Source organism: Macrobrachium rosenbergii, chromosome 47, assembly GCF_040412425.1.
Source record: "Macrobrachium rosenbergii isolate ZJJX-2024 chromosome 47, ASM4041242v1, whole genome shotgun sequence".
In the NCBI taxonomy this organism is placed as follows: domain Eukaryota; kingdom Metazoa; phylum Arthropoda; class Malacostraca; order Decapoda; family Palaemonidae; genus Macrobrachium; species Macrobrachium rosenbergii.
In genome coordinates, this window is record NC_089787.1 from 41,814,996 (window position 1) to 41,835,249 (window position 20,254).

The 20,254-nt window shown below is 38.8% G+C and overlaps 2 protein-coding genes across 2 annotated transcripts in view; one reads left to right on the top strand and one right to left on the bottom strand.

Moving 5' to 3' along the window:
• LOC136830804 (TBC1 domain family member 19) overlaps positions 1–17,967 on the bottom strand; it is a 40,632-nt gene extending 22,665 nt beyond the window's left edge. Inside the window, exon 1 of the mRNA XM_067090732.1 lies at positions 17,846–17,967. The gene's annotated coding sequence lies outside the window, so the exon portion shown is untranslated. The remainder of the gene's footprint in view (positions 1–17,845) is intronic.
• LOC136830805 (thiol S-methyltransferase TMT1A-like) lies at positions 14,176–19,938 on the top strand. Its single transcript, XM_067090733.1, has 5 exons — positions 14,176–14,564; positions 16,974–17,134; positions 17,811–17,945; positions 18,265–18,383; positions 18,633–19,938. The coding sequence occupies exons 1-5, from the start codon at positions 14,401–14,403 to the stop codon at positions 18,891–18,893; spliced, it is 840 nt and encodes a 279-aa protein (XP_066946834.1). The 5' UTR covers positions 14,176–14,400; the 3' UTR covers positions 18,894–19,938.
• The last annotated feature ends 316 nt before the right edge of the window (positions 19,939–20,254 follow it).

Genomic DNA, 20,254 nt, shown 5'->3' on the forward strand with positions numbered 1-20,254 from the left:
AAATTGCGTGAAACCGCCTCACATTTGAGTACATTAATTTTTACTTTATGGCACTACCTGTGAAGTTGAGGTGTATTCAAATTTTCAGACCTTTGTCTTGGGCCTTCCATATGAAATCATCTATAATTATCGAAGGTTTCTTGCAAACGTACACACAAAAATTGAGGCTATAAAGTATGTCGAAGTAGATGGAAATAGATATTATCTACACATAATTACATTTAATCTCAATTTTAACTCATACCAGGAAACTTGTCTTCAGAGAGAGAGAGAGATCGGGCCACATCCAACTGGTATTTTGTGACCACGAAAGACCTTGTTATTTAAGCCAACGAAAACTTCACAAGTTCAAAACTGAAACAATTTGGGATTATACGGTGAATTCATTGTTTGAATCTCTCGGTATGACAGTAAATACAAATCAAAGCGTCACGTCCCCTTACATTGTTCAGAGCTAAATCATCTTACATTCTCAGCTGATAGGTCATACTACTGAAAGAGTAACTACGAAACTATTTTTCCTACGTGCTACATTATGGAAGGCATCCCCTGACAGGTAAATGGTATTAAAGATTTTGTAGATTCAACCTAAGCCTAATAAACGTTCACGTGCGGTTTATTTATTTTATATTAGTCATAATTTTAAAAACCTCTTAAAAAAGCCTTCTCGAAGAGCCACTAGTCTTTTAAAAACAAGCAGTAAACGGAACCATTATCTATTATATATACTGCGTCGTCCAAGATAAGGCTTCGTGAATGACAATGTACCTGTAGTGGCTTGCTGAGTAATCATGCAAGTAAATCTTTAGTGACTTCACCTGAATGAGATGTTGGAAAGATGCTTCTTCTTGCGTAGAAAGGTTATTTCTGTCGGTAAAATAACGCCGATGATATATAGCAAATACTATTGGCCTTCACTTCACGGACTGACTTCTATGTGAACATGTGTGCAATGCGTGAGGCTAGTTGTTTACATCGTTGCTAGGCAACGGCACACGAGAAGCCTGTTCAGTATGTTTTATGCGAGACGGAGACGTGCTGTGACAGCTGTTTTTATGAGTCATAAATACTGAAATAATGTTCACAGCTCTACCTTTACGAAAAAAAATAGTTTCTATCCAGGTCATGAAATTATTTTTGTTTTTACATCAAATCTAGAACAACTATTTCAACATTCCTGAAATAAGATAAGGTAATCTTGTTAGGAGTTTAAAGCCAAGGCCGGTGTAAATAAACGAACAAAATGTTTTACCAGAAACGGAACAGTTTCATGGTGTTTTATCCTTCGGGATTTATTCTTAATTACATTGAATCTGAGACTGTTTACATAAGGATACTGGAAAAGGCTACTGTAAGTATATCAGATTAATGAACACCGATTGTTCATCTCAACTATTGTTTCCCTCTCCGTTCGAAATACACTTTTGGATTACATTTATTTTTTTAAAAATCAGGCATTTAAATTATTCGCACTCCGGTTAATCAACTATCACTAGTTAGTTTGGAAATAATTAATGACTAAAACGACCTTCGCTTAAAAGTAGGAAGCTTCTTGACTAAAATAATAATAATAATAATAATAATAATAATAATAATAATAATAATAATAATAATAATAATAATCATCTTATTTTCCATTTGATACAATGGGTATTTAACAATAACAGTGATTATGCGATAACACAATAGTTATAAATTTGTAAATAATTTTCCGATACGTCACCCAGATTAAAATCTTTCATACACTGCCACATACAGTACATTGACTAACAGGTGCTAGAGTGCGCTTTATAATGAAATAAAGAATTATTAAAGTTATATTACATAAAGACTGACTGTACATCTCTAAGTAGCTCAAAGTTAACGTCATTATTCATGCACTGCCAAGCATAAACGCTGCAAAGTACATCACAAAAGTTCACGCATTTCTGAAACTTAAAAATATTTGCAATAATAACTCCAACTTATATTTTACATTGGGATACTAGAAAGTGTACCAACTTAGTAAATAGATTTAAATGTCCTGAAGGGACAGTAAAGATTGATAGACAGAATATAAAATTTAGGCCGAAGGCCAAGCGCTGGGACCTATGAAGCCATTCAGCGCTGAAAGAAAAAGTGAGAGTAAGAGATTTAAAAGGTGTAACAGGAGGAAAACCTCTCAGTCGCACTATTAGACATTGTTAGAAGAGGGTGGAAAGTAAGGAAGAAAGAATATGAATGGAGGTACAGTAAAATGAAAGAAAGGGATTGCAGCTAACGGCCGAAGGGACGCTGCAAAGAACCTCAGGTAATGCCTACAGTGCACCGCATGAGGTGCACTGGCGGCACTATCCCCCTACGGAGGAAGGTAGTGTAAAAGCCCTCAGCAACTGCTATACTGGACGCACTACCATTATACGGCGACTCACAAGCACTCCGAGCATTAGAAGTGCAACGACGAGCACCTTACCTGAATGACGACCGAATCGAAAGTGAGACAGCGACCAATAACAAAACATTACTGATTTCATTTATATTTCTAATGACATATCCAAAATGAGTAAATATTATGCGTATTTCCCCTAACAACATAACTGTTACGGGCTGCTACAGGAGCAAGAACTGGCCAACTCACGGACAGTTTAATTTAATCTAAAAACCTTCTAATTCTGTTCTACAAAGCGACAAAATGCGCGTAATCTTTCATTGTTCCTAAGATGTATGCCTGAGGGGGAAAAAAAGGACTTGTAAATAATTTTAGTATATAAAGAAAATATTATACACACATATATACAGTATATATATATATATATATATATATATATATATATATATATATATATATATATATATATATATATATATATATATACATACACATATTCAGAAATCAGGTCAGAAATGTTAAAGAATCTTCCCGAAGGTAGGCCATAGGATATTACTGTAAATCTCTAACTGTGATTCAACAGTTTAAAAATTCTACAAATCCTTCAAATTATCCATCCCCGTGGACATAATTTCCATGAGATATGTAGACGGTATTTAACTCTCTGGCATTCTAGTTTAGGCGATTTTCCTTAATGTTTCACAAATTAGACAACTTACTACGTAGCATCAAATTCAAAACAGAAAGGGGAACTAACAAAAATGCCTTTTTCAGACGTCTTAAATAGTAGAAACAAAAAATACATGCCTATGGAAAACCCAATTTTCATTATTCTATATTTATGGGCAAATTGTGATATCGAGTGTTAATTCCAAACACGTCATTTTTATGAAGACTGAAACAAAAGCATTTATATGAATCATTGGTGCGAAATCTTAAAAGTGGAAACTGGGAAGCAGTAATGCTATGAAGAAAATAACAATGATTCCTTAGAGTGCAATAATGATATAAGTAAGTCCCCGATTTATAAAACTCACAGCGTAACGGGTGAAGATAAAAGGAATTTGTAAAGAGCTAAAAAGTAAGTTGATATGTAAACAATTAATGACAAAAGACAAACCACGATGCAAATGGAATTCGATGACGTCGTCGCACTGCAGTACAGTACAATCAGAATAACTGGCTTCAAGTCAAATAGCCCAGGATTGGTAAACAGGATACTCTATTAATCCTAGAGTAGCTACACCAAAGAAGTAAAAAATGCGCCGAAGTTTCATCGGCGCAATCAAGTTTTCTGTACAGCCGCTGCAGCGTATAATCAAGGCCACCGAAAATAGATCTATCTTTCGGTGGTCTCGATATAAGGATGTACGAGCCGCGGCCCATGAAACTTTAACTACGGTTTGGTGGTGGCCTAGCTTATATCGTTGCCGAAAGCACGATTATAGCTAACTTTAACCTTAAACAAAACAAAACTACTGAGGCTAGAGGGCTGCAATTGGTATGTTTGATGATTGGAGGGTTGTTGATCATCATACCAATTTGCAGCCCTCTAGCCTCAGTAGTTTTTAAGATCTGAGGGTGGACAGAATAAAGTGCAGACGGACAGACAAAGCCGGCACAATAGTTTTCTTTTACACAAAACTAAAAGGAATTAAAAGCATGTGTTACCATTCAATGGTTGCTGTTCAAGATTTACTTATAATTTTAATCTTATAAAGATACGGTCCCTGCAACTTTATTTTTAACCGTTTTTAAATTACCTTCATGCCATTTTTCTATAAATTGTTATCTATGTAATCCCTTTATGTCAACTGAGCTAAGCATGAGTTAGTGACCTTCAGTGTGAAGTGTGCGTGGAAAGGCCGAGATAGGAATAAATGGGAGTTCTAGGGGAATTGTGTCTGAGAGAGAGAGAGCGCGTTGACACTCCTCTGTATATTATTCATGAGAAATAAACTCAAGCAAAACGTAATCTCACTATCCCTTCACGATCATCCCAGCATATTCACATTTTAACTTGCAATTTATTTTTACGAGCGATTAAGACTCGTTCTCCATCAGCTAAAACAGGTTTAGGCTGCAATTTGTACTTGCAAGACCTTGGATGGGGTCGGATAATAGAATTTAGGCCAATGGCCAGGCACTGGGACCTATAAGGCCATTCACCGCTGATAGGGAAATTGACAGTAGGGAAAACCTCGCAGTTGCACTGTGAAACAATTGTTACAGAGGGTGGTAAGGCAGGTTGGAAGAAAGAGAATATGAACGGAGGCACAGAAAATGGAATGAAAGAGGTTGCAGCTAGCTGCCGAAGGGATGCTGCAAAGAACCTTGAGTAATGCCTACGGTGCACCTTTCAAGACCTTGGGATGTGGTCTCCCAGAAAACTTAGACCATGTATTTAAACTGATACGTAACCATTATTGTTTATAAAATACCCCAACCTCATGACTGATAAAGTGTTCTACAAATATAACCAAATATTCTATCATACCCAAACTTAAGCCTGTAGAGACGTTCATAAAATCGAAATCCCGTCTGGCACTAAAAAGTTAAGCCAGCCTCTGGCACGGACCAATTTTTTTTTTTTTAACCATCCCAGTACCAAATCCCAAAGTCATATGCTTATATAAAATCCTTGTCTCTACTATGGCAGGCCTTGTGCAATATATATGGGATTTTCAGGTCAATCTCTTTCTCAGAGAATTATTCAGCACAAACGTTCAGTCAGATATGGGCATCAAAATTCTGCTATTATCAGTCATAAAAATAATTTGACTCAACATACCAACTAAATCTGTCACACGTTGTTCTCAAGAGTAGCTGTCTGTCCACAGGCCATTTATCAGAAACCATCTTAATCAAACAAATAAACACTATGAATATCTGCCAAGGGTCTTGGAATTCCGATGCCACTGACAACCCACATTTCTACAACAAGTATTAAAGGGGATTGAAGGAGATAATCCTGGGTAAGCCGTCACCTGCTCTCGGCACTATGGCCAGCATTTACATATCTATCTCTGTCATCTATCTACATATATATATATATATATATATATATATATATATATATATATATATATATATATATATATATATATATATATATATATATAAATATTCTGCTGTTCGCCCTCTATGCATTTTATTGTAGAAAAAATACGCGAACAAAGACAAGAAGGTGTCTTTGTATATGCAGGGGTAGGCTGGGTATTTCAAAAAAAAGTAACGTCTTTAGTTAGTATTAGGGGCCTAAACCCATAGGGGGGGGTTTCACCAAGTAACCTCTATTGAAGGTGGTCTTAAAGCTTCCTTTTCCCTGTTCTATGTTCGGCGATATTTTGACAAATTTTCAGACTGCCCTGAGGCATAAAGACATACTGATGCGAAAACAGCCACCCTGTTTTGACCGGTAACGAGTCAGAGAGAAATTTGCGAGCATGCGAGACACACACGTTGTGTATAACTAAATTCTTTGTACTTGCCCTCTTACTGTCTTCATTGATATTAGTGAGCTGAGACAACGGCCAGTTTCAAGACTTCTGATCATCCGTTGTATGCGTAAACAACTTACATCCACGGTAAGTTGGGAAATTTTGTAGAGTTTCGTCGATTTGCTAGTATCTCTTTCTGTATTTCCAGTTCCTTTGTTTTCCCTCTTCGCCACCATCTACGATAACATATGTAACCAATTTACTTTTATGAAGCCTAGAGTAAGAATAATTTATATTGCTTAGCGGCACTCAACTAGTCCCGTGCAGTAATTAGGAATAAGGGAAGGTTAAGTAAGTAATTTTCAGCATTCAGGCAGCCATGTGTCTTGATCCCATTGTTCAGAAGAGGAATAGCCTCTCCCAGTACTAAATTGCGTATGATATAATCCATTGTGTTAAAACCTTATGTGGGGCGATAGTTCATGTAATTTCCTCGCTAACTACATACTCTTTCTTGTCGGTTTTTTTTCTCGACTGGCGACCTTATTCTATTAATAATTGTATGTCTTTGAGGTTACTTTAACTTTCACTGACAGGTTACGTGTGTCCTTGGCACTCAGGGCCTCATAAATTATGTTAATTAATTATTAAACTCATCAGCCAAACCCCCACACATAACAGTGGCGATTTAGCCTAGGATCTAAGTAATTTAGAGAAAAGAATCTGGAGTAAAAATTAATTACACATTAATTCCAAAGAGAAAAGTCAGATATTTAATTTAATGCTATTCTTCCAAACAAGGAGAAAGCACAGGGCATAATAATAAGAATACCAGTTATGATTAAGAAATTAGTGTAGGTAGGAAAGTGCGCACTGAGAGCAGTAGAATTAACAATTTGCAAAAACTAAAAAAGAAGCACTTTTGCCGCATTTGGATACCAAGTGTGCTACATTCCAGCGAAGGTCATGGGCCAAGTTGTTGTCATCATTAATATTTTGCTATTTTCCCCGGCCAAGGATTAATGCATGATATTGATGTTTGAACGAGTTAACTAGTGCACGACAAAGAATGGAGAAAGTGCGCCTAACGTGTCTCTCATAGGTAGGGGACAAAAATTTGCGGAGTTCGTTAAATTTCAAAATCAGTAACCGCGTCCGCTTACGGAGAGCCTCGATCGAGTGTGACGGAGTTAATAAATGTTCATACAGCGGGGAGCATATAAAAAATCTTGCGTCATTAAAATAGCAAACAAACGGCAGTGGTTAATTTCATAATAATTTGCATTTTAAGTAACGTAAATTCAGTCCCGTCAGGACATCACGAATCTATTCCCTTGTCTCGGCAGCGAACGGCATTAGTTCTGCGCGAGAAAGACAATAAAAAGAAAAACAAGCGTAGCATAGTAATTTCGTTTTCCATCTCCTTAACGTAAAATCCTTTGCATTGTCGGTGTATTTAGAGTATATCTGTATTCCTGCATTTGCTTTGTTCGTTTTGTGAGAGGAATTCAAGTGCTTTGTGTAATTCACTTGAGAAAAAAAAGCGCACCTCAAGAATAGTGTATTCATCTGCCGAGGCCGCTTCTAGCCCAGTTGTTTTGAATTTGCTTATGCTAACGGGATTCGCCCAACATCTTGGTTGCCCACTCCCCGTGTCCGCCATCTTAAAACCTTTGTTGTTTTGTCTGTGTGACTCGGGTAGCCCAGTCACTCTTAGCTTCTGCCTCATTGCCACTTTCTGGACTACTGTACATTGTTGTGCGTAGTAATCCCCCTTGCAAAATCTGAGCCAGATAGACTTCAATAGGTAGAGAATAGGACAGGGTTCCATAAAACAGATAAAAACAAGATATAATTTAGTCAGGGAATGATAGGTTTTAGTTAGGAAATATACAGTAACAAGTTCCTATACAAATACCCAATGTAAAAAAATCATATAAAGAAAAGACTTTATAATTGTAATCATAATTTCTCAGTGTAAGACATCCGACTTGGCTACCGGGAAAGCTATGATTGTTAAAAAAAAAAAAAATCCCTAAAAGAGCCAGAGACGACGTATCTTCAACTAAGAACCCTGCCAATATGCACTATACAAATTTTACTTAACTTTTCTCAGGCAGCACAAATTGGCTGGCTGAATATCTCTCTCTCTCTCTCTCTCTCTCTCTCTCTCTCTCTCTCTCTCTCTCTCTCATATATTCAAGTAAGCATTCAATTAACCTAACCGAGTGGACGTGACCCTCTTCATAAGAAAGTTCGGGCCGACACCAGGATAATTGATAACATTAAACCAATATAAAAGAAACAAATCTGTCCCACAAACAGATGAGGACAAGTTAAGATTAATTACAGTTATAAACTGCCGGTCACGAGTGAGGCCTTTTATCTAGACCTAAGCAGACAGTAGCCTTTCTCCCTCTGCATGAGAAGGGGGTTGTAGCACAGCGGGTACTGGGACCAAACACTCATGAGGGCCTTAAAAAAGCAACCACAATTCAATTTTCCTTCCACAGTGCCACTAATCTGAAGCACTGTCATCAACTGAATAGCTTACTTCTCTCTCTCTCTTTTTACCTTCCCTTTCTCTCTCACTCATTTGTTACACTCTGCTGGGTTCCTAGGAAAGCACTGGCACCATAATGCCACCCACCAAGCAAACTAAAAAAAAAAAGGAACAAAAAACCAGACAAAAGGAACACAGAAGAAAGGTCCTTATGGTACCTAACCTGCACCAGTACATAAGGATACTGAGTGTGAGCTTTACACAGCACACCCAACCAAAGTGCCACCTTATTGAAAGGGTGCCACATCACTGAAGGGATATTTCCTCGCTGCCCAAGTTCATCCAGTCGACCCGGATAGACGCCCTTCCCCACCAGAACCATGGCAGCAGAGAATTATAAAGCCCTTCATGGAGCTGGGGACGGCAGCAGGTCTCACTGCATTGGACCTCGCCATGTGGGTCAAGGAACAGATGGATGACTTGGCCAAGCGAGAGAAAGAAGACTCGAACGGCGGAATTATGAAGCCGAACAGAGGGCGTATGAAGCCGAACAGAGGAGTTATGAATAACAGAGGGCGTATGAAGCTGAACAGAGGCAGCTGGAAGACAAAAGAGAAGGGAGAGCGAACTAGCTTTCAAGGAAAAGGAGCTCAAGCTGGAAAGGACGAGAAGAGAAAATGCTGAAGCTATGGCTAGACAGCAAGCCTCCAGCCCCACACCTGCAGCACCAAATGCTCCAATCTCGAGCATCAATTCCCTCGTCCCCAAGTGGACTGAGGACGAGCCAGAAGCATGGCTGGAGGAAATCAAGGCACTATTCGATAACTACAGCACCACCGAGACAGAGAGGGCTTTAGTACTAACCAAGCACATGGAGGGAAAACCTAAGGCAGCTCTTCGCTCACTGGAGAGGAGCCAGAGAGGCAACATGGCTGAAGTTCATAGAGACAGCAGTTCCGAGGTCTTGCCAAGGAAGTCGGCTGGTCGTGGACTGAATGGGCCTGTCACAAGACCCAGTCTGGTACCCGCTGGTTCGACTCCTTGTCTTGCACGTTTCAGGACCTCTTCAATCGGACCATGCTGGAGGACCTTTACCAATGTGGGCCTGGGCCTCTTGCTGTATATCTAAATGATAAGCAGCCCACCACTCTTATGGAAGCCTGCCACATGGCCAATTCATGGGAAACCTCCAACCAGTCCCACAGCACATCTCAGAGACGCATCGTGCCACCTGCTTACCTCTCAAGCTCGACTCGCCCGAAGAATGGACTGCCAAGCAAGCCTACGTGCACCCACTGTAAGAGGGTGGGGCACGCTGAAGCTGATTGCCGATACAAGCTTGGCACTAACAAGCAGCCTCCTACTACCAGCCAGAACTCCTCTCCCGAGTCATCCACTCAACCCTCTCCACCAACAGTTACTACAGGCCACCGAGCCCCTACAAGAGGCCCGTGCAAATCCTGTGGTGCTGCCAGCCACTACAGTGCTGGACATCCGGCCTGTCCACATCATGTCTCCACCACCAAGTTTGTCAACCTCATTAGCACCTCATTCTCTGCGGCCAGGCCACACAAGATCCTTTACCCCGAGAGACTGGAGACCCAGTTCATCTCGGTGGCCCCTCTTAAGAGCTCTAGCCTGCCCATGACCCTTCTGGTCACAGTAGACACTGCAGCAGACATTAGCGTGATCTCCAGGACCCAAGTGCCAGCCGGTGCCTTGGTTGACGAGAAAACCCAGTGGGAGATGAAGTGGATAGAGGGCCACACCATTACCGTTCCCACGGTCAAGCTCCAGGTCATGCCACCTTGAGGAATGCTACCCCACCGCCTTGGTGTGGTGGGTGGAATTTGGCCCAGAGTGGACTTCCTGATGGGTTGGGACCTTCTCTGGGGAAGCCCTTCACCAATGCCACTTTGCAGCCACGCTACCTCCTCCACGGAGGCCCCAACTGTAGGAGAACCTGATCACAACAAAACCCCACCTTCCGCCCACCGAAGTGGTCAGTGGAAGGGGCATACACTAAACCGTTCTCGGCCTAGCCCTTTCCATTCGCGAAGGGCCAGCCAACAAAGAGGTCCTCCCTCTCCCCGAAGAGACGTTCAGGAGGAGCAGTACCGCTGCAGGACGTGTAAGCGGACAGGCCACTCCACAAATTGGGAGGACTGCCCAAGTAAGCAACACCCAGCAGACGCCCCTGAGCAAGACTCTCCGAGAGGCTCTGATCTCCAGCTGGGGCAGGAATCTCTGCCGCAGCCAAATTCAAGCCATCCGCGAGGCATTGCACCTCCGGACCCCTTGTCAGGCATGCCTGGCCCTCAACTGCTGCCAGTACCACTTGTGAGCACTGAACAGTGCCACGCTCAGTCTGGCACAGACATTGAGCCATCAATTGAAATGGACCCTGTGCCTGGTCCAAATCATGAGGCGGATCCTCTTCTGGAAGATTCAGGATTCCCCACGGCACTAATCATAACAACTGGAGAGCCTCCGGCACCCGCCACATCTTCTTCACCAAATCTGTCCCCAAAGGATGAACTTCTGGAGGATCAAACTGTTACACCTTCTCTGGGAGACCAGGAACTGGCCTCCTCGGACACAGAGGTCAAGATCGCTCTCGCTCCGGTTGTTGCAGCAGCCGGAGTAGGGAGCCCTCATGTAGCTTCTGAAGTTACTCCTGACTTCACGCCCGCTAGCCCTTCTGGCCTTTCCCCAGAGTCGGTGCCCTCATCACCTTCTAGGTCTGACACAGATAGGCCTTGGAGGAACCCGAAGAAGAATAAGAAGGGGCGGAAGAGAGCCCAGTAGTTGCCGAGCCATGAGCTCATCCTGGCACTAGTGCCCCCTCGGCACAATGCCTTACCATCCTTTCCCAAAGGAGGTAGCCAGTGTGATCTCTTTCTCATACATAGCCTAGACCAGATTAAGTACATCAGACTAGTAACCTTGTCCCTTCCACTTACCATCGAGCCGCAGTAATCACGTAAGTTGTGTAACTAAACATCAGACAATCTAAACCATTGTGAAAAGAGCCACTACGTTCATGACACACATGGTCCAAGACCTCATTGAGGCAACCATTTATCATATGAGGCAAACCTCACATATTAAGCAGTACTGTAATTACTAATTGTATTGAAAAAACCTTGTAATTTAGTTAGTACATGACCCCTTACATTGGTGTTACGGTCAGGTTAGGATAGGTTAGGCTAGGGAATACCATAGAATGTACCATTAGGCTAGGTCTAAAACATCATGATTATAGGATGTAGCATGTAATAACAGTAAGCACCTTCAAGTACGGTTAGAATTCTGTAATATAATGATCAAAGCTCATATCCTATCTAGAGTTAGGTAGATCCGTAGCAAGTCAGGCTGCCCGGGACAAATCTGCTCAGGGGAGAAGAGTAACGTAATAAGAGGCGAACAGCTTGCTTAGTACAGACCTTCACACCCGAAAGGGAATGAAGGCCCTCTTAAGGGGGGGAGCTTTTATAAATATTCTGCTGTTCGCCCTCTATGTATTTTATTGTAGAAAAAATACAAGAACAAAGACAAGAAGGTGTCTTTGTACATGCAGGGGTAGGCTGGGTATTTCAAAAAAAGTAACGTCTTTAGTTAGTATTAGGGGTCTAAACCCATAGGGAGGGTTTCACCAAGTAACCCCTATTGAAGATGGTCTTAAAGCTTCCTTTTCCCTGTTCTATGTTCGGCGATATTTTGACAAATTTTCAGACTGCCCTGAGGCATAAAGACATACTGATGCGAAAACAGCCACCCTGTTTTGATCGGCAGCGGGTCAGAGAGAAATTCACGAGCGTGCAGGACACACGCGTTGTGTATAACTAAATTCTTTGTACGTGCCCTCTTACTGTCTTCATTGATATTAGTGAGCTGAGACAACGGCCAGTTTCAAGACTTCTGATCATCCGTTGTATGCGTAAACAACTTACATCCACGGTAAGTCGGGAAATTTTGTAGAGTTTCGTCGATTTGCTAGTATCTCTTTCTGTATTTCCAGTTCCTTTGTTTTCCTTCTTCGCCACCATCTACGATAACATATGTAACCAATTTACTTTTATGAAGTCTAGGGTAAGAATAATTTATATTGCTTAGCGGCACTCAACTATTCCCATGCAGTAATTAGGAATAAGGGAAGGTTAAGTAAGTAATTTTCAGCATTCAGGCAGCCTTGTGTCTCGATCCCATTGTTCGGAAGAGGAATAGCTTTTACCAGTACTAAATTGCATACGATGTGATCCACTGTGCTGAAACCTTATGTGAAGTAAAGGGAAAATTGACTGTGTCGGAAGTGGGGTGATAGTTCATGTAATTTCCTCTCTAACTACATATTCTTTCTTGTCAGGTTTTTTTCTCGACTGGCGACCTTATTCAATTAATAATTGTCTGTCTTTGAGGTTACTTTAACCTTAATTGATAGGTTACTTGTGTCCTAGGCACTCAGGGCCTCATAAATTACGTTAATTAATTATTAAACTCATCAGCCAAGCCCCACATGTAACAAATATATATCTATATATATATATATATATATATATATATATATATATATATATATATATATATATATATATATATACACATCTACTTGAAGGCTATGGAAAAAGTTGGTTTGGCCTAATATATCTATAGATTCATAGTTCCCATTCTGTGTCGTAATAATTTCATACGAGAAAATATCATGGCAAAGTCCGGAGATAAGTTTTGGGTTTCGTTCTGAAAATAGGTACGAGTGTGCCACTGCTTACTGTGATAGGATCCTTAAGCCTTGGACCACGCACCATGACTCGCCAAATCCCTATGTCTGAATTTGCCAGAGGCCTAAGAGGTTGTTGACTTGTCTTTTCCTACCTCTGTGATTTCCCACACCACAAAGTTCGGAACTTCAGTGTTTAATATTTTATAAGCAAAAATACATACCGGGTATTACCGCTATATTATTCACTGTATTCTAATGTAAAGTTTCCTCATTTTTCTAGCTCTTTTATTTTACTTCCTGTTTACATGCAGCCAGTTATAATATTTTTTGTCCTTCTACCTGGTTTGCATTTCCCTTCTTTTTAGTTATTTTTTCCAAATTAATATTAACCTTGTTATCGGTATATAAGGTTGTGTGAAGCTACAATTTAATTCGTCCCTATTTCCATCGCATATGCAGCAAATGCTATTATATATATATATATATATATATATATATATATATATATATATATATATATATATATATATATATATATATATATATAATGTGTGTCATTGATAGGTAACCATCACTTATCAGTTATAATTCCCCTTCGGTATTATTTCCGAGGAATAGCGAACTGGATATTAAGTGAAATTTGTAGCTTAATGTTTGTATATAAAAATGTCACAGTGATTTAATAAAATTCAATATATATATATATATATATATATATATATATATATATATATATATATATATATATATATATATATATATATAATGTATGTATGTATACTGTATATAAAGGGGACCCTTTTTGGACTATTAATGTATCTGTTTCCGCTCTGTATGAGGTAATTACTCAACATTCTTCGAAAACACTGGCTATTCAATGAAAAGTCTTCTGTTTTTTCTCTTGCAATAAACAATTACGTAGTGTCTATCTACGACTCCCCAGGACTCGCTACTATCATTTTATTTCTCTTACAGACGGATACCTTACGGTTTAAAGGGATTTGTATTCTCGCCAGTTAATCCTTTCATTTGACTCAGACTAACATTTCACAGGCACAAGCATTCATAATAAAATTTCTGAATGTTCTTTCCTTACCATTCACTTTCACATCATAGAGTAGCTAACTGACTGTTCTACGAGAGAGAGCCCGTGCTAGCATGACGCCAGCTTAATCATATAACGAAGAAGTTAAAACGAAGAAATCATATACAACAACAACAACTAGACGTCACTCGACCAAAGATTTCTAACGTCTGTTTACAACCATGGAGAAGAAGAAAGTGCCCAGCTGATTACAGCACGTTTGGGATTCTTGAAGATCTCGTGGGTCGTGGTGTTAGTAGTGGTATCCGAGATCCCGTGTTGACAATGGACACTCTAACACAAGGAAAAGTGTTTACGGAAGACATTGCAAGATACATGGTCGAAGTTTCAGATTTCGTCAAAACACATCCTAGGACTAGTTTTTATGGCGCAGGAGCCCTTGCCATCACAGTGCTTTCTTACACTTTTGGGAAAGATGTTAAACAAAGGTAGGTAGGGGACTGTAGAGTTCGCTAGAAAACGCAATCATCTAGCGCGGTTTTCAAACGGGACAAGGAAACCCGTTTCGTTACTTACTATGGCTAACTGTTCAAATCTTGTCAATACGAAAAATTCACTGGACGATTTGAACAGAATTCTATGTCAACGCACGACATGTCTAATAAACTAGATAATTTTGTTATGAAACGTGAATCTAGATAGGCTTTCAGATAAATTTCCTTTAGAACTATCAGATGAGTATTGATTTACAGCAGTTTAATACCGAGAGAGGACCATTTTCTCTGATAACGCTACAGAAAACGGTTTTATCTTCTTTGAGTCTCTGTACATGTTGATCTAAAGAAGGCGATTACTCTTCAGATATTACAGTGCTCAGTTCCAGTTAGGACAAGGCTACTGGTACTGCAGTTATTATAAATTGTCTTTCAAAAGGTATCACACTGTTTAAAACCATTATTGTAGATCCCGTTTATGTTTGGTGTTCTGACGTCGTTTTACTGGTGAAGCATTGTGAATGAGCAGTGTCGTACTACTGCAGCTTTTATCAATAATTATCTCCCTCTCATGCCATGTTTATCAGTAGACTTCTTACAGCACGTGAAGTGCTTATTATTATTATTATTATTATTATTATTATTATTATTATTATTATTATTATTATTATTCAAAATGAGTGAAACCCCATATGGAACAAAACCAAAAGGTCATTAACTAGCAAAGCAAGCCATGTGTGAAAAGAATATATATATATATTGCATTGTCGATTTATCGGTATTGTTGCTCAGCTGCAATGCTCTCTTTCACACATGGTTTGTTTTTTAGTTATATTGTTTCACTCATTTTGTAATCCATATAATAATAATAATAATAATAATAATAATAATAATAATAATAATAGTAAGCAGTTCACGTGCTGTAAGAAGTCTACTGATAAACATGGCAGTGAGAGGGAGATGATTATTGACAAAAGCTACAGTAGTACGACATTGCTCATTCGCAATGCTTCACCAGTAAAACGACGTCAGAACACCAAACATAAACGGGATTTACAATAATGGTTTTAAACAGTGTCATACCTTTTGAAAGACAATTTATAATAACTGCAGTACCAATGGCCTTGTCCTAACAGGAATATATATATATATATATATATATATATATATAATATATATATATTGTCCTAACATATATATATATATATATATATAACATTATAGGCCCGATAAATTAAAAAACTCGTCTATGAAAACCGGCCTGAATAATTTTATAACCTCAAAAAACCCTCTTTCCAAATATGTATTGAACCGATTTCTGCACAAGGAAGATGGATATGGAAAACTATCTTCCATCCAATTTGCTCTGTTAAATGATGCAAGAGTAAAGCGATGTTTAGAAATGAAATTACTATTTTGATTCTGTGAGGATGTCACTACCATTTTTTCACATTATACTCTATACAGTTTTATGACAGCTATCATTTTCATTTCACTGACAATTTATTATTAAACACCAAAACAACGTCGTTTTGTTTCCTGAGTAGTTATTCTATTTCATTTTATTTCTGTTGACATTTTACTCTATTTACTGCGTATATTAACGACCGTTCACCTGATACTAAAAATTACCTCATTAATCAATATTTTACGTATACTGTACAGTTCACTTTCACTTTATCATTATCCAAGTACTATCGTCGAAGGCCTCATGATTCCTAGTCTCTTCCTTGGAATGTATCATCCAAGCGCAGTTCTTCATTGGATGGGTCGATATCGTACTCGGCTAGCACTCTCCTAGGCCCGAGTTCGATTCTCCGGCCGGCCAATGAAGAATTAGAGGAACATAACCAACTCGTTCTTAGCCACGTGAAATAAGTCTAATCCTTCGAGCCAGCCCTAGGAGAGCTGTTAATCAGCTCAGTGGTCTGGTTAAACTAAGGTATACTTAACTTATCATCCAAGCGCAATGTAAATTCTGATTCAATCTTTCTGATTTGCTTATGGATTTTGCATATTTGCTTCACTTGCTAAAATAATGAGAAGTTTTTCTACTTAATTCTTAAAAGTCTCCGAGAAAAGAGACAAATACTGTTTCATGATTCTTAAAAAAATACTCGTCTAATCTTTAATGAGACCCAGAACTTTCCTGAAAATAAATTTTCAATTATTTGCTATTTTTTATGGTAAATGTGACACGATTTTTTTCGTATGCTCCCAAGGTCCAGCGAGTGTTTTTTTGATTGGCTCCTCTTAGCCAAGTTTTTCCTCTTCACAAATGGACATTCTATTCTGTGGAAACTTTCTGTGCGCATAAATATATTTTTTGTGGCTCATTCTAAGAGAACGTGAACACATCATGCTTAACAGGAGTACCAGAAATAATCTTTTGTTTATCTCCAGGATTTTCGTCTGGATCAACAGCAAGGCTGACCAGATCAAGGACCCGAAATACGAGGAGTACCGCAAGCATTTGGTTGCTCCCCTGAAAGACCTCGAATCGCACGACCCTGAGCTTCGGAAAGAGAAAAGCATCAGGATTTTGGAAATTGGCGTCGGATGTGGTAAGTAGCATCGTTCATTCCCGTAACTACTATTATCATTATCCATAAACATATATTTCTTAAGGAACTGGGAAGCTTATGTAAAAAATTAATTTTTAGCGCACTACAATATTCATTTTAATACAAAGGCTCAATGGTCCGGCTAACCTAATATCTTTATGTACCCTAAGAATTGTTTTAAAACTATGGTAAAAATTGACATTCGGCCAAAACTGATATTCCCCATAAAAATCAAAATGGAAAGGAAACGTAGGGCTCGAACAAGAAGGTAACGATAGACTGCCTCTTGAAGGAGGGAAGGTTATTAGACTAGGTGGAAAATGAAGAATCAATTTGCTAATTTTTGCTATTAAAAAAAGAAGCAATTTGCTACTTATGACTTTTATAAAAAGAAGCAATTGCTACTTATGACTATTTAGGGTAATATCTTACGATAATGAGTCAAGTAAAAGGCAAAACTGAACTTCTATGCTGCAGGTAACTTTGTTTTATACAGAAAAAATTAAGAACTTTAAATGGCATATTATTAATTTTCTACGACGGTAACTGACATATGAATACCATTGTTTGCATTTTATATAATATATATATATATATATATATATATATATATATATATATATATATATATATATATATATATATATATTATTTTAATCAAGTAACTTAATTACAGGTAATAACCTCAAGAATTACCCGGAAGGTTCTCACCTGGTTTTAGTTGATCCTAATCCACACTTCGGCAAGTATTTCACAGAAAAGCTGACGGGAAACCTCAAGATCAAACCAGAAGATATCATCGTGTCCATGGGTTAGTACAGAGCAGTCTGCCTGTATGTAGAAAATTTTTGCAATTTAAATTTGGTAAACAGACATTTATTTGAATAGTGAAAATTTTTGCAATTTAAATTTGGTAAACAGACATTTATTTGAATAGTGAAATCTCTCCAGCTTCCTTTTTCCCACTCCATGGACAAGTGAAATGAACCTCTTATGTGAACAGAGTACACCTGAACTTTTCTTTTGAGAGTTCTGCAAGGACAGCACAATAATGTAATTAGTTTTCTACGCTAGGAAGATTAAATAATACGGTCTAATTAATGCATCCGCTTTTTCTGTCGACCAAATAGGAGAGGAAATGGACATGGTACCAGACGCGAGTGTGGATGCGGTTGTCGTGTCCTTGGTGCTTTGTAGTGTCACCGACGTTGCCAAAGTTATGCAGCAGGTGTACAGGGTCTTGGTGCCTGTAAGTATATCGCATTGAAGGCCTTTGTGCCAAGATTTCTTTCATCTACAATCCTAACCAGTACATTCTCACTTTCTTCGAGTACACCCTAAACTTTCTTGAGAAAAATAGCTGCAAGTAGATTAGCTTGGTAATCACAAATCGTGGAGAATATAACAACACATCCACAGCCACCAGTATATTTCTGAGGCAACCACAGAGAAGTTGGCTATAATACATCCTCTAAAAACACGTTTCTTTCAACGGCAGGGTGGAAAATTTCTCTTCATCGAGCACATCCGTGAGTGGGACACGAAGAAGTACAGAGCGCGTCGTGCCCTCCAGTCTCTCCTGACGGCAACAAGAATATGGCCTTTCCTCTTCGAGGGCTGCAGTCTCAACAGAGATCCTCTTCCTGCTATAGAGGCAGCCGGATTTTCGCAAGTGAATGTCGAGTATTTTTATGCGCCTATTCTTTATACGCTATTCAAACTGTGCTCTCCGCATGTCATTGGTGAGGCCACAAAGTGAATCAAATCATGTTCTGCCCGAATCTTTCTGTTGGAAACTGCTATAGTGGGATCTTTCCTAGTTCCTAGATAGTGACCCCTACGGGTTTTAACCCGGTATGTATCCACCTTTACGGCGTGTTTAACACAAGCCCGTTGGGGATGACCGCAAAAACAAACAAAAGACTGTAAATATCCTAAAGATAATGACCCTTGGGTGTCACTATCTAGGAAAGATCCCTATATTGCATTATAAACTGACATTCCCGAATTACTTCCTAAGTACTTATATTAATTTAGTGTCGTAGAATATTATTTGTTGAATACAATAACAATAGGGGTAGGCTATGCTGGTTTTGTTTATTACGATGCGCTCCGAAGTTGCTTTACATTTTCTTTTAGTATAAAAAGACAGCGGGAAAAGTCATTCAGTATTTTCGTGCAGAGTAGCCTACACCACGATTTCTCTATGTCGCAATTGTTACTGTTACCGTAGCCTTTTATGTCAAAAATAATTTTTGTCAATTATTACCTTTTATTAACTCTCCCAGCCTAAAACTTTCGGGAGACAAAGCGAATAATAATTTCGATGACCTCTGTCTGACTGTGACATTTAGTTGTCATGCTACTATTAACTGCCTTCAACAGATTTAACAACAATTCGGCTTCGCATTTTTAAGAATCAAATTCAGGCATAAGTTTCCGTGTAATTGTGGCTGTATGCAAAGGGACTTCCATAAAAGTTCAAATGAGTATGTCACGTTCCATATACACAAAATGCCTGACTTTATCTTTAATAAATAGTCTTCTTTCTATATTTTGTTAAATAAATTAAACCTAATTTAAGAAAATTTAACAAATAAACTGTAAGGCTGTATCACTGTACTAAACTATTATATCTTAAGTCTTCCAGCTATCTTGTTTTGCTTAAAAAAAAAAGTACTCAAAAATCGAAAATTTAATAACTTGAATAAACATATTTTAGATTTACACACTGCATAATATGCATATGCTAAGACCACTTCAATATCAGCGAAAAGCTACAGAATAAAGGTAATGTCAATATTTATGGCTGTTTCACTTCAACCTTCTCCAGTCGAGTAGTCACTGACGTGAGTCAAATTGACCTGTTCCTGCTGACACTGAATGAGTCAAGCGGAGTCAAATGGTCTATCAGCGCTCAGTACCCAATCTGATTTTGTGGAGTAAGGAAGCATATTCTCTTGCTGAATTGTCTGTTTTTTATAGATTCGGCGCCAAAAACGCAAAACTCTAATCTGGTTGCGTGAACTTGACATCAAAAGACCTGATTTGGGAATTTCAGTCATTTAATCCAAGAACTGATTAGTTATCCAGGAAAATTCTATAATTACTTCAGGATGA